The sequence below is a fragment of the Aulostomus chinensis genome, chromosome 4 (genome assembly GCF_037954235.1).
Source record: "Aulostomus chinensis isolate RoL2024-O1b breed Wild chromosome 4, RoL_Achi_v1.0, whole genome shotgun sequence".
Lineage (NCBI taxonomy): Eukaryota > Metazoa > Chordata > Actinopteri > Syngnathiformes > Aulostomidae > Aulostomus > Aulostomus chinensis.
Genome location: NC_141323.1, coordinates 9,072,599 through 9,085,956, shown reverse-complemented (window position 1 = coordinate 9,085,956; position 13,358 = coordinate 9,072,599). Strand labels below are relative to the sequence as shown.

Below are 13,358 nucleotides of genomic sequence, written 5' to 3'. Positions count from 1 at the left end.
AATATCAGTTTTATGATGCTTAATTATGGAGGACAAACAAGGCTCCAATACGTGTCTCCTTGCAGGTTTACACCTCATAGAAGTGTTGTATGATGAGGTGGCAGTGCCCAAGAGTCCATTCAGGGTGTCGGTGACGGAGGGCTGTGACCCCAGTCGAGTGCGGGCCTATGGTCCCGGTCTCGAGGAGGGACTGATCAACAAACCCAACCAGTTTACCGTTGAGACCAGGTGATCTCATCATGCTCCTGAGAGCAATCACCATCTGTTTTTGACATCCATTTTGGACTGTTTTTTTCCTTCCATTCTTATTGAATTGTATTCTGGTCCTCAGGGGGGCTGGCACCGGGGGTCTGGGTCTAGCCATCGAGGGTCCATCAGAGGCTAAGATGTCATGTAAAGACAACAAAGATGGCAGTTGCAGTGTGGAGTACATCCCCTTTACACCTGGCGAGTATGATGTCAACATCACTTTTGGAGGCCTGCCCATCCCAGGTACCAGATCCAAACCGTCAGTCTGATGGACCAGTCCAGACTACGTGTCCTGTTAGGCTCCTGTTTCTCACTCTTTCTCATGTGTGTTGCAGGAAGCCCATTTCGGGTCCCAGTACGAGAGCTGGTGGATCCCAGTAAGGTGAGGTGTTCAGGTCCTGGTCTGGGGAGCAGCGTCCGTGCTCAAGTCCCTCAGACCTTCACAGTTGATAGCAGCAAGGCTGGTGTGGCACCGCTGGAGGTCCAGGTCTACGGGCCTACAGGTAAAGACAGGAGTGCAACCCACCTTTTCTGAATCTTGATGGTGGTCCTTTGCCATAAACTGTCACAACCTGATGTCGAAGGTGTTGGGAGAAACTTCCACCACAGCCTCTGTCCCAGTGTCATTGACGAGTCCAAACCGTGATACTTCCAGTGATCGTGGAGCTCTCAGTAGTTCAGACTCCGCCTACTTTCACCTCCAAGCAATGGTGTGGATCCATGTGATTGGATCTCTTAAACGTCGTATGTGAACCCATCAAGGATCCCATCAACGATGTCACAGCTGAACATGTTTAGCAGTTTATCTTTGAGTTACCAGTTGTCCAAACTAAACTTTAGCTTGTGTTAGTAGGCATGTCCGTTCCACTTGCTGCCATGGTGACAAATGACAAACATTGTAGAGATGTTGCATGAAAGTAAAGTTGTTTAAAGTCAACCAGCGCTGAAACTCAAAACTGTGCTGGTTGATGTTCAGGAGTTGCTGAGCCTGTCAGCATTACTGACAACGGAGACGGAACTCACACGGTCAACTACACTCCTGCCAACGACGGCCCGTACACAGTGTGTGTGAAGTACGCTGACCAGGAGGTCCCTCGCAGGTGAGAACTGGAAAGATATGGCAGTTGTGATGTCCTAAGTGGGTGTGGTCTAACCTCTCAAACCTCTCAGTCCTTTCAAGATCAAGACAATGCCTGCCCATGATGCCAGTAAAGTTCGAGCCAGCGGTCCCGGTCTGAATGCATCCGGGGTTCCAGCCAGTTTGCCGGTGGAGTTCACGATTGATGCCAGAGACGCTGGCGAGGGACTGCTCACTGTCCAGATACTGGTGCGTCAACATGGGGAGGGAACCTGCTCACATGTTGTTGCACATGATGAGTTGAACTTGAGTTCTACCTCTCGGGTTCTGGCAGCTGTTGGTTTCCACTCTTTGGTTCCTAAACTCTGTTTGTACTGAATTTGATCATTTCGCATCACAAAATGACAGTTTTAGAGACGTCTTTGATTCCTGTGAGACACTCAACGCTGTGGTCGGAGCTCTGAAGTTGACGCTAACAGACACGTCTGAAGTTCAAGCTCCCAGCAGTTGAGCTCATTTTACAGAGGTGCACACAACCGGTCGGTTCCAAGGCGGTTAACTGGTGCTGCTCGTGTTTGACCAGTTAACTCAATGCTGTTGGAACGCTGCGTTCAAACCAAACATCCAACCAACTGTTGGTGCTGTGCCACAAGAGCGAGTGATTTGATAAGAAGTCAGATCAGAAAACCTGTTTTCTGAATGTTGTTAGCCTGTCGTCTCGGCAACAGACCTGATAAATCATGAATTTTACAAATAAATCAGATACATCTACGTTTGGAGCAGCTGTCATCCAGACGCAGTTCCTGGAAATGCTGTGATGATGTCATGACTCAGACATGATGTCTGTGATGACCTCATGGCCCAGACACAACGGTGTCTTTCATGGATACGAGACAGGAAGATAATTTTTCGTGATGATGACGGCAAAGACACACCACGGTTTTACTTGGATGTGGGCGGGATCCTCTCGTCCTTTCTGGTGTCGAAGGGTCAATGTTCACCCGTTGATGACTTGTATTTGTGTCACTTGAGTCACTAAACTTGAGGCAAAAATATGTTTCACGTTTGGTCCAAACACGCCATGATTCCACGACCCTTCCTGGACTCGGCATGTGCCAAGTGGACCTAGTTCTTCCAGACAGTGTTGTGGTGGCGAGCTCTCTGGAGGCGAACCAGTTACCTTGGTTAAGATTAGGATGCTAACAGCTAACAAGCATGTGACTCTTTAAAACAAACTGATTGGCAACCAGTCAGACAAACCTCTCAAACATTCTCAGTGACGCTTTACAAAGTAAGCAGGAGGAAAATGATCAGATTCCAGTCGTGTGACCCTCGCCCGGCTCTGCTTGGAACTATTTTGCAGTTATTGAACCTTGAAGCGCTGACGCTGTCATGTGACTTCCTGTGCGTCGCTGCAGGGTCCCGACGGCTGCTGGCGCCAGGCCTCCGTGTTTGTGGAGGACTGGGGCAGGAGGGTTTGGGAGTCCCACATAGTGAAGGGGACCATCCCCTTCCTTACCCTTAGGAGAGGCTGCGTAAGGCCTGCGCCTCCTTCTCTCCTTTGCCTCCTCCTGTCCTCTCCCCCCTCTCTTCCTTCTCTCCTTTGCCTCCTCCTGTCCTCTCCTCCCTCTCTTCCTTCTCTCCTTTGCCTCCTCCTGTCCTCTCCTCCCTCTCTTCCTTCTCTCCTTTGCCTCCTCCTGTCCTCTCCTCCCTCTCTTCCTTCTCTCCTTTCCCTCCTCCTGTCCTCTCCTCACTCTCTTCCTTCTCTCCTTTGCCTCCTCCTGTCCTCTCCTCCCTCTCTTCCTTCTCTCCTTTGCCTCCTCCTTTCCTCTCCTCCCTCTCTTCTTTCTCTCCTTTGCCTCCTCCTGTCCTCTCCTCCCTCTCTTCCTTCTCTCCTTTGCCTCCTCCTTTCCTCTCCTCCCTCTCTTCTTTCTCTCCTTTGCCTCCTCCTTTCCTCTCCTCCCTCTCTTCCTTCTCTCCTTTGCCTCCTCCTGTCCTCTCCTCCCTCTCTTCCTTCTCTCCTTTGCCTCCTCCTTTCCTCTCCTCCCTCTCTTCCTTCTCTCCTTTGCCTCCTCCTGTCCTCTCCTCCCTCTCTTCCTTCTCTCCTTTGCCTCCTCCTGTCCTCTCCTCCTCTTCTCTACCTCTAGACCTCTTCCTGATGTTTCCTTTCTGCCTGCTGCTTCTCAGTGCCATCATCAGACTCCCATTTATGCTGCTTTGAAGCTCCGCCCCTCTGTGATATCAGGTTTGGGACAGGTGATATTTGTGTGCAGAATCTCTCATCTGGTCCAATTAGGAGCTGTTACAGCTAAGTCCCGCCCCCAGTTAGATTTATGACGCCATTATAGGAGAGTCTTTAACCACATGACTCACTTCCTCCTCTCGTTTGTCAGTCCTAAAACGATCAGTAACAAACAATGGCAGCCACTTGTTATTTGTTAAAGCAGAAGATGAAGGCCCCTTTGCCAGCTGGCATCTCGCCATCACCTGACCAGAGACGGACCAGCGTGGATGCAGTTGACAGTCACATGTAAAAGTTTATTAGTGACGATTAAATAAGTGCACACATTTATCAGCCTGGTGGAAGCGGAAAGAAGCAGCTGTAAACATCCCAACCCCGCCCCCTCTGCCCCGCCCCCCCATAGCACCCAGCTGGCCACCGCTGACGTGTAGATGTTGATGTCATGCAACCAAAGCCAGGACCTCTGACGCTAACGTCGACACATGAAATGTTAAGGTCTCCTGATGATGTTTAACATCCTTCTCATGTTGGCGTGGCGTCTGGTGCCGGCTGGGTCCTCCCACTTTGGTTCATCAGCTAACAGGCACATGTGGTTCTCTGCTAACTGGGGTGCTTGGTGACCCCGCCTCCATCCCTCCGTCCTTGCTGCAGTGACTAGCAGTAGATCCTGTGTGACTCATGACATCATCAGATCGTGTGAGTTCTGCCGCCATCACTGGTCTCAGACAGCTGCCATCACCCGGCCAGCAGAAACATGGTTTGTGTTTGTCTTGGACCAGAACCAGACCCTTGCCTCACTGTATCGCCGTGGCAATGAAGACAAATCGCATAAATAATGAAGGTCTCGAAGCCTTAACCTCCAACTGTTGTCCAACTCGCTCAGCAGGTCCTTTAGTCAGATTCTGCCACCTAGTGGTCAACACCGGAAACATCTCAGCTGAGTTTTTAATCACTGTTGCTAGGATACATAACATACTGGGAGGAAGTACAGTCAGGTCCCACCCCTGACTTTGGCCTTCTGGGACTGGTTCGAGAGAGACTAGTTGAAAGCCATAAATATTCACGTGACTATTAAAGATGGCTGACGGTCAGAGACCATTGGGGGCAGCACGTCACATCTTGTGTTGCTGTCTTTGTGCTGACATTGCACCGCTGCTTCTCCAGGATCCTGAGGGGAAACCCAAGAAGGCGAACATTCGGGACAACCGCGACGGGACGTACACAGTGTCTTACGTCCCTGACATGACCGGACGCTACACCATCACCATCAAGTATGGAGGGGACGAGATTCCGTACTCCCCCTACCGTATCCACGCCCTGCCCACCGGAGATGCCAGCAAGTGTCTGGTCACAGGTCAGGCCCCGCCCCCGCCCACCACTCTTCTGACCACCAATCAGAATGTGTCACATCATCACTGATTCATGTTTTTTGCCTCACAGTGTCAATTGGAGGACACGGCCCAGGTGAGCTCTTATTTCTGACTTTGTTTGTCCCTTGGTTCCATTTCCTGTTTAGTTTCTGAATTTCCTGTTCCACCAGCATGTGGTGGCTTAACAACCACTAAGTTGGTGCGAGCAACGCCAGTTTAGACCAGCTGGTGCACCAAAACCCTCCCACCAGACACAAATGTCACTCACGTGATCATGATTGATCGTCAGAACCATGTGGGAGCTGATTTGACTTGTCCATCTTGGCAGGGTCCGGAATTGGTCCAACAATCCAGATCGGAGAGGAGACGGTCATCACCGTCGATGCGAAGGCTGCTGGGAAAGGCAAAGTGACTTGCAAGGTGTCGACCCCCGACGGGGCAGAGCTGGATGTGGATGTGGTGGAGAACCCCGATGGGACATTTGATATCTACTACACGGCTCCGGAGCCAGGGAAGTACGTCATCACCATCCGGTTCGGAGGCGAGCACATCCCAGACAGCCCCTTCCACGTGGTGGTGAGTGACCTGCTGGCAGCACCGCGGCGCACAGTGACGACTCTCACTAACTCGCATCTGAAGAGTCATGTGACCACTGACTTATTTTCTCCGGTTTGAAATCCATCCCTCAGCTGATTGGCTCCTTTGGCATTACGGGCCGAGTGAGCTGAGAACCATAAACTAACTAACGTTAAGATGCTACTTTTAGGGAACAAATTTGCGTGTTGCTGTTGAAAAGTGGATCACAACAACAAATGTGATACAAACTGTGTTGCTCCAGAGATGGCGAGACATCTGAGATGTGTTTGTGCATGTGTGTGTCCTTGTGCGTGAGTGTTTATGTGTGTATGCATGTGTGTGTGTGTGTGTGTGTGTGTGTGTGTGTGTGTATCCTTCAGGCCTGTGATACCGCCCCAATAATAGAGGAACCACGTGACCAGCAGCCCCATACTCCTTATGTGGGACGCTCCCCTCACTGGGTATCCATGACAACAGCATTTGACTCAGCATGTTTCATCTGACTATCTGACTGATGTTTCATGTCATCGCCATCCTGTCGGCTAAACTGACATCCATCAGCCAACCGAACAGGTTTCAGATCGATGTCGAAGGTTTTTAACATCTGATGTCAGACGGAAGGTCACACAGGAGGCTCCTCCTACTCGGGGTCAAATCTAAATCTTTACTCTCCTGCAAAAAAACAACAGATGAACTTGTTTAATAGCCAGGGACACTCATGACCCCAGAGACGATTGGTACCAGGATCTGGAGTCTGCCGGTTGGTTGGTGAATCAGTCGCCGCGGCACCGTCCTGCTGTGATTAGTCCTCCCACCTTCTCGCTGCTCCTCATCCCCCAGAATTCCGAGGGACACTAACACCTTCCCTCCCGCTCTGGTTTAGGCCACCGATGATCCCATCAGCCCCATGGACGGGATGGAGCCCATGCTCCGCCCCTTCAGTCTGGTCATTCCCTTCACTGTGCAGAAAGGAGAAATCACAGGTGGGAGACGTTCTTGTTCACCTTCATTCCTGAAAAGATGCAGCGCCGCCATCTCAGTCTGTCCTTGTCAGGGACGCAGTCAAAATACTGTCACTGCATCACAAACGAGGAGTTCTGGTTCTGGTCCAGTCTTCTTAAAAGTCTGTTGACGGCATGATGTATAAGCTCCTCATGTTTACGTCCTCCAGGTGAAGTGCGAATGCCCTCTGGTCGGACCGCCTGCCCTCACATCGCTGACAATAAGGATGGTACCGTCACTGTCAAGTACTCGCCGACTGAACGAGGTCTGCACGAGATGGACATAAAGTATGACGGGAACCACATCCCAGGTACAACGTCTTTGTCCTTTAGAGGAGAGTGTCATCACCGTACTTCCTGACTCTTGCTTACGTCTCATTCCTTGTGTGTTTCTTCTGTGACAGGAAGTCCACTCCAGTTCTATGTTGATGCCATCAATAGTGGTCATGTGACGGCATACGGACCTGGTCTGAGCCATGGCACCGTCAACCGACCAGCTACCTTCACTATTGTTACCAAAGATGCTGGAGAAGGTAGCAACATGTTCTGTTGTCCCTCGTCCATCTGTTCAAGGACGTGAAGGTCTTTAGGCGATGCGTCCTCTGTCTCTGCAGGCGGTTTGTCTCTGGCTGTTGAAGGTCCCTCCAAGGCAGAGATCAGCTGTAAGGACAACAAAGACGGGACTTGCACCGTGTCCTACCTGCCCACCGCACCTGGAGACTACAATATCATTGTCAAGTTTGACGATAAGCACATCCCCGGCAGCCCCTTCACCGCCAAGATCACCGGTAGGCAGACTTTCCCACTTGTTTGTGCTTGAATGTGAACACAAAAGTTGTAGGTAATTATGCCAGTTTGCCCTTCACTATTGATTCAAAAAACCCTTTTCATTGCAGCGTTTTGTAACCTTTAGTTTTTGGTCTAAACAGATGTCAGGTGTTGACAGTGACCTCATTAACATGGCGCTTTGCTCAGTGATGCTAAATAACGCAGTTGGCGGTGTGGACTTGGTAGGCAGTTGCTACAAAAGCTGGTTTTCTTGGCGTTGTTTACCGAACTGAGGTGTAAACCAGGTTTGGGCTTCGTATCTGCTGGTGGTGAGATTCTGGTTCGCAGTCATCAATATTTTCTGTAAACGGCCTCTGTGCCAAACTGAGTTTTGTTCTGTTTGATTTCCAGGCGACGACTCAATGAGGATGTCCCAGCTTAATGTTGGCACGGCAACAGACGTTTCCCTCAAGATCACGGAGACGGACCTGAGCAGCCTGACTGCGACGATCAGAGCGCCATCTGGTTCTGAGGAGCCATGTTTGCTGAAGCGTCTGCCCAACAGACACATCGGTCCGCTTCTGACTCCGGTTGAGTTTGAGGAACGTTGCTCGGAGTAAAGGTTCTCTGACGTGTTTCTCCTGTTGCAGGGATTTCCTTCACACCAAAAGAAGTCGGCGAACATGTGGTGAGTGTGAAGAAGAGCGGCAAACATGTGACAAACAGCCCGTTTAAGATCATGGTTGGTCAGTCAGAGATCGGAGATGCCAGTAAGGTGAAGGTGCACGGTCAGGGCCTGGTGGAGGGGCACACCTTCGAGGTTGCTGAGTTTATCGTTGACACCAGAAACGCCGGTACGTTCAAATGTCCACCAGCTGGTTGGCTGTAATTGACTCAAGTCCAAAATACGCTTCATGGGACGTTTGGTGTTTCTGCTTCCAGGTTACGGGGGTCTGGGTCTGTCCATCGAGGGTCCCAGTAAAGTTGACATTAACTGTGAGGACGTGGAGGATGGGACATGTAAGGTCACCTACTGTCCCACTGAACCCGGAAATTACATCATCAACATCAAATTCGCTGACCAACACGTCTCAGGTACAAACACAGCTGACAACTTCCTGTTTGTGCATTATTTAGTCATGTGGGTCAGATTGATGTCATTCGACTGATGAATGAATGGCAGCAACATTTGGTCTCAACAATCATCTCTTCTCCTGCTGCCAACAGGAAGTCCGTTCACCGTTAAGGTGTTTGGGGAGGGCCGAATGAAGGAGAGCATCACCAGGAAACGCCAGGCCCCCTCCATCGCTACTGTGGGCAGCACCTGTGACCTCAACCTCAAAATACCTGGTGAGCAGTGAGATCATGGTGTCTTGTCTGTCCTCTCTGCCTCCCCTCCTCCTTGGCCTCTGGTCTTGCTAACCCTCCTCCTGGTCTCTTCTGTGTCTTGCTCCAGGAAACTGGTTCCAGATGGTTTCAGCTCAGGAGCGTCTTACTCGCACTTTCACGCGCAGTAGCCACACCTACACTCGCACTGAGCGCACAGAGATTAGCAAGACCCGCGCCGGAGAGACCAAGAGGGAGGTGCGGGTGGAGGAGAGTACGCAGGTCGGAGACCCCTTTCGAGATGTGTTTGGAGACTTCCTGGGACGAGAGAGTCTGGGAGGATTCAGTGGGATGCCGGCAGGTAGCCGGCCGCCACTGCAGGACGGTGTGTGTGTGTGTGTGTGTGTGTGTGTGTGTGTGTGTGTGTGTGTGTGTGTGTGTGTGTGTGTGTGTGTGTGTGTGTGTGTGTGTGTGCGCGCGCGTGTGTGTTGTACTCCAAAATCATCAACTTGTTGAATTCATATCAGAGGTCCCTCTTGTCTTTTGTCCTCCATCCCACCAGGCGAGGCCGGTAACCAGGAAATGACAGCTCAGGTGACGAGTCCAGGTGGGAAATCAGAGGATGCTGAGATCATAAAAGGAGAAGACAGCACCTACAGCGTCCGCTTCGTTCCTCAGGAGATGGGACCTCATGTGGTGAATGTGAAATACCGGGGCCAGCATGTCCCCGGGAGTCCCTTCCAGTTCACTGTGGGGCCTCTGGGAGAGGGAGGGGCCCACAAAGTCCGAGCTGGAGGAACCGGGCTGGACCGAGGCGTGGCCGGGATCCCTGGTGGGCAGGATTCTTTTTCAGTTGCTGGCATTTTCTTACTTCTGCCATGATTTGTCAGGTTGATGATGATCATTAACTTTGATCATTCATGGTTCCTGTGTGTCAACTAAATGAATGATGTCTTTGGAGGACACGCGTGTGTAGACCCAGGACAGAGGCAGGGCTTGGTGGCTGCCTCTAGTGGCTACCGGGGAAGTGCAGTTGATATGTGATCAGTGCGTATTTGTTGTTCTGCAGCTGAGTTCAGTATCTGGACCCGAGAGGCCGGAGCTGGAGGTTTGTCCATCGCTGTGGAAGGACCCAGTAAGGCGGAGATCAGCTTTGAGGACAGGAAGGACGGATCCTGTGGCGTTGCCTACGTAGTCCAGGAGCCTGGTGAGAGTCTTGGGGAGGGAGAAAATCTACAACCCTGAGTTTCTTCAACAGGGTTGATTTTAGCCGAGTGTCTGAATGATTGCACATGGAGAACCAAGTTCAACTTGAGTCCACTACAGGAAGCACTGTTTGTGGTTGCTAGGGCCACAAGTGCTCAGCGGCGGCCACATTATCATCATGACAAATACATGAAACAATCATGGCGTCAGTCTCCCTCCATTACTAAGTTAGGTGACATTACAGTGGTTCCTGAAGAAAAGTCCGGCCTGCTGAAGGGTCCACACACCAGCATCAGCAGTCGCTCCCCATCTTGTTTAGGGCCAAAGAGAATTCAAAATAGACTCGGTGAGAAATGTACTCTCTTCCTGTGCCTGCTCACATTAATTTTGTAACATTGTCACAGGCACCGGGGAAACTCTCTGAGCTCCTGCCTGTTTGTCGGGTCCCACATCATGCAGACAGACCCAATCGTTGCTGAGCCGGTCTGGACTGAGCTTGGGTTTGTCTGTGGAGGCCGTAGAACCTGACCACCCGCACCCTTAAGGCCTTAGGGCAGGGGTCGGCAGCCCGCGGCTCCGGAGCTGCATGCGGCTCCTCAGCCTCCTTGTTGCGGCTCCTCAGCCTCCTTGTTGCGGCTCCTCAGCCTCCTTGTTGCGGCTCCTCAGCCTCCTTGTTGCGGCTCCTCAGCCTCCTTGTTGCGGCTCCTCAGCCTCCTTGTTGCGGCTCCTCAGCCTCCTTGTTGCGGCTCCCTTTGGCGTCGACAAAAAAAAACATGAAAAGGATTTTTTTTTTAAGATGAAAATGAATAACAGTTATTTCTTGATTTAATTTTTATTTGTACATTATTATTTTTGCATTTTATTTCCTACTACTACGGTTATATAGCCTATTTTAACATCGAATTTTGTAAACTTAAAAAAAAATAATTTGTCAACTAAAATATGCGTCACATCGACGTCTACAGCCCTCGCCTTTGCCTGCAGGCAGCTTCTTGAGTGTGCGACCCATTCAGTAACCGTGAGCAAAAAACGAAAAAAGAGACTTTAACTCTGCGTGGATGGATGAATCTGCCTTCGCTGCTAACGACGCTGGATTAGCGTTGTGCTTGATATGTGGAAACAAATCGAACAACAAAAAATGTAATGTTGAAAGACATTTTCAAAACAAGCACTCAGCATTCGCTGAAAATACCCGAGCGAAGGAGAGCAACCTCAGGACTGCAGGGGAGAGCTGAACACGGCACACACGTTCAAGAAGTGGATCGCCTCTCCTCAGTCAGCTACAGTTGCTGGTTGTGTGGCAGCTCAGGAGATCGTGAAGAGAGGTGAGCCGTTCAAGGACGGGAACCCATCAAAGAACGTTCATTGAATATCAGAGTGTCTATCCTCCCTCTTCAAGAACAAAGAGCAAATTGATCAGAAAAGAGAGAAATGCCTCTGCAAAGACTAAATCCAGGAAGGACTCAAAGAGGCCTGCACAGTTCACTTGGATTTATTTCAGAGGAGGCCCACACCTGCACACTGCACTTGGGTTTGTTTTATTCAGTGGTGGTAACATTGTGTAAGTGTTTGTTAAAGGGAAAGTTTAAAATAATATTTAAACTTTTACAAGTTTATAAATTGTGTTGTGTTTTGCGGCTCCAGGCTGTTTTTCTTTGGCAAAAGAGGGGTGAAACGGCTCTTTTGATAAAAAAGGTTGCAGACCCCTGGTCGAGGGGTAACTTGTGTTGTTCAGTTTGTTCAAAACTAAGAAAAGAGTCATAATTCACCAACACAGATATTCAAGAACGAAGTTTTCACCAGGTCTGATGTAGGAACGAAATTGCATGAGTTTTTCACGGTCATCTTCTAAAAAAGCTATTTTTTATTTTCTGCCCAGGTGATTATGAGGTTTCCATTAAATTCAATGATGAGCACATCCCTGACTCTCCCTTCATTGTCCCCATTGCCACGCTGTCTGACGACGCTCGCCGGCTCGCCATCACCAGCCTGCAGGTGAGTGCTCCCCCACCTTCTGTAGTTCAATAAATCTCTCATCAGCTGTTTCATGTTTAGTGTTTTTTTTAACCTCTGTATGTGAAATGGGGAAGATCGTGGTGGTGAAATCATGCTAATCCAGCTCCTGGTTCCCTCTGATCCTCCTCAGGAGATGGGCCTGAAGGTGGGCCAGGAGGCCTCCTTTGCTGTTCAACTGAATGGAGCTCGAGGGCTGATTGATGCCAAGATCCACACGCCATCCGGAGCCATCGAGGAATGTTTCATCACCGAGTTGGACAGTGGTAAGAGCCTGAACCCGCAGGAGGGTTGTATGTAAACAGACTAAATTTTAGTCTGTAGATGGAGTTCTCCAAGGATCTGGCCTGGATCCTCCAATACTTTGTGTCTCACTTGAAAGCTTGATGAGATCCGTGACTCTGGTGTCAGCTGCAGGATGTGATCCTTAAGCATGATAGGAGTTGCGCTGCTCTGCAGAACTACAGAAGGAAAACACTGACCCCTACAGGCCACCTGCAGTTCAAATAGATTCGTTGGTGATCGATAGTTAAGAGAGAAGCACGGGAACATGAACTGCCCGCATCGGTTCACCATAACTAATCAAACAGTGAAAGCTGCAGTGGTCATCTTTGTCCTCTACAGATCAACACGCTATCAGGTTCATCCCGAGGGAGAACGGAGTTCATTCGATCGATGTTCGTTTCAACGGCAGCCACATCCCCGGCAGCCCCTTCAAGATCCGAGTAGGAGAGCCGGGGCAGGTGGGAGATCCAGGAATGGTGTCTGCCTTCGGACCTGGTCTGGAGGGAGGAACCACAGGTGACAAAGTTCCTCACCTTGACCTTTCTTCTAAAATCATCAACAGTCTTACTGATGGTTGATATTCTCCTGTAGGCGTGGCATCAGAGTTCATTGTGAACACATGTAACGCCGGATCCGGGGCTCTGTCCGCCACCATCGACGGGCCATCCAAAGTTAAGATGAACTGCCAGGAGTGTACCGAGGGTTACAAGGTCTCCTACACGCCGATGGCGCCTGGGAGCTACCTGATCTCCATCAAATATGGAGGCCCACATCACATCGTAGGCAGCCCCTTCAAAGCCAAAGTCTCAGGTGGGTTACTGGACCATGGACCTGGAAAAGAGTTCCGAGACCAAGATCTGGGTCCCTTCCCAATATTGTGGTCTTATTGAATGTTTCCTGTGGCCCTGTCCACTAAGACCCGGAGGTTTTCTTCTTGTCTGCAGGGCCTCGTCTGTCTGGAGGACACAGTCTACACGAAACCTCGTCGGTTCTCGTAGAAACCGTCACCAAGTCGTCAGCGATGGGTGGGGCCTTTGCCACCCTGCCCAAGTTCTCCTCAGACGCCAGTAAGGTCATCTCCAGGGGTGCTGGCCTATCAAAAGCCTTTGTGGGCCAGAAGAACTCATTCACAGTTGACTGCAGCAAAGCAGGTAATGGACGTGTGCAGGAAATGATGGAATTCTGTGGTTCATCAAACGCTCCATGAATCCGTTCCACATTTGATGGCATGAATTCATGGTTTT

The 13,358-nt window shown here is 50.4% G+C and overlaps 1 protein-coding gene across 6 annotated transcripts in view; it reads left to right on the top strand.

Moving 5' to 3' along the window:
• LOC147262574 (filamin-C-like) overlaps positions 1-13,358 on the top strand; it is a 31,078-nt gene that overhangs the window by 15,835 nt on the left and 1,885 nt on the right. For 2 of the 6 annotated variants that reach the window (XM_086201564.1, XM_086201561.1), the window contains 24 exons: positions 66-228; positions 332-492; positions 585-752; positions 1,226-1,349; positions 1,420-1,576; positions 4,734-4,923; positions 5,010-5,033; positions 5,268-5,515; positions 6,399-6,498; positions 6,687-6,827; positions 6,921-7,049; positions 7,131-7,304; positions 7,696-7,857; positions 7,935-8,138; positions 8,227-8,379; positions 8,512-8,634; positions 8,741-8,995; positions 9,173-9,442; positions 9,680-9,817; positions 11,696-11,811; positions 11,963-12,095; positions 12,454-12,630; positions 12,706-12,924; positions 13,059-13,265. In XM_086201564.1, the coding sequence (XP_086057690.1) occupies positions 66-228; positions 332-492; positions 585-752; positions 1,226-1,349; positions 1,420-1,576; positions 4,734-4,923; positions 5,010-5,033; positions 5,268-5,515; positions 6,399-6,498; positions 6,687-6,827; positions 6,921-7,049; positions 7,131-7,304; positions 7,696-7,857; positions 7,935-8,138; positions 8,227-8,379; positions 8,512-8,634; positions 8,741-8,995; positions 9,173-9,442; positions 9,680-9,817; positions 11,696-11,811; positions 11,963-12,095; positions 12,454-12,630; positions 12,706-12,924; positions 13,059-13,265 (3,936 nt within the window). Of the gene's footprint in view, positions 1-65; positions 229-331; positions 493-584; positions 753-1,225; positions 1,350-1,419; positions 1,577-2,745; positions 2,863-4,733; positions 4,924-5,009; positions 5,034-5,267; positions 5,516-5,895; positions 5,977-6,398; positions 6,499-6,686; positions 6,828-6,920; positions 7,050-7,130; positions 7,305-7,695; positions 7,858-7,934; positions 8,139-8,226; positions 8,380-8,511; positions 8,635-8,740; positions 8,996-9,172; positions 9,443-9,679; positions 9,818-11,695; positions 11,812-11,962; positions 12,096-12,453; positions 12,631-12,705; positions 12,925-13,058; positions 13,266-13,358 lie in introns of all 6 variants that reach the window. The other 4 variants (XM_086201559.1, XM_086201562.1, XM_086201560.1 and 1 more) reach the window with 4 other exon arrangements.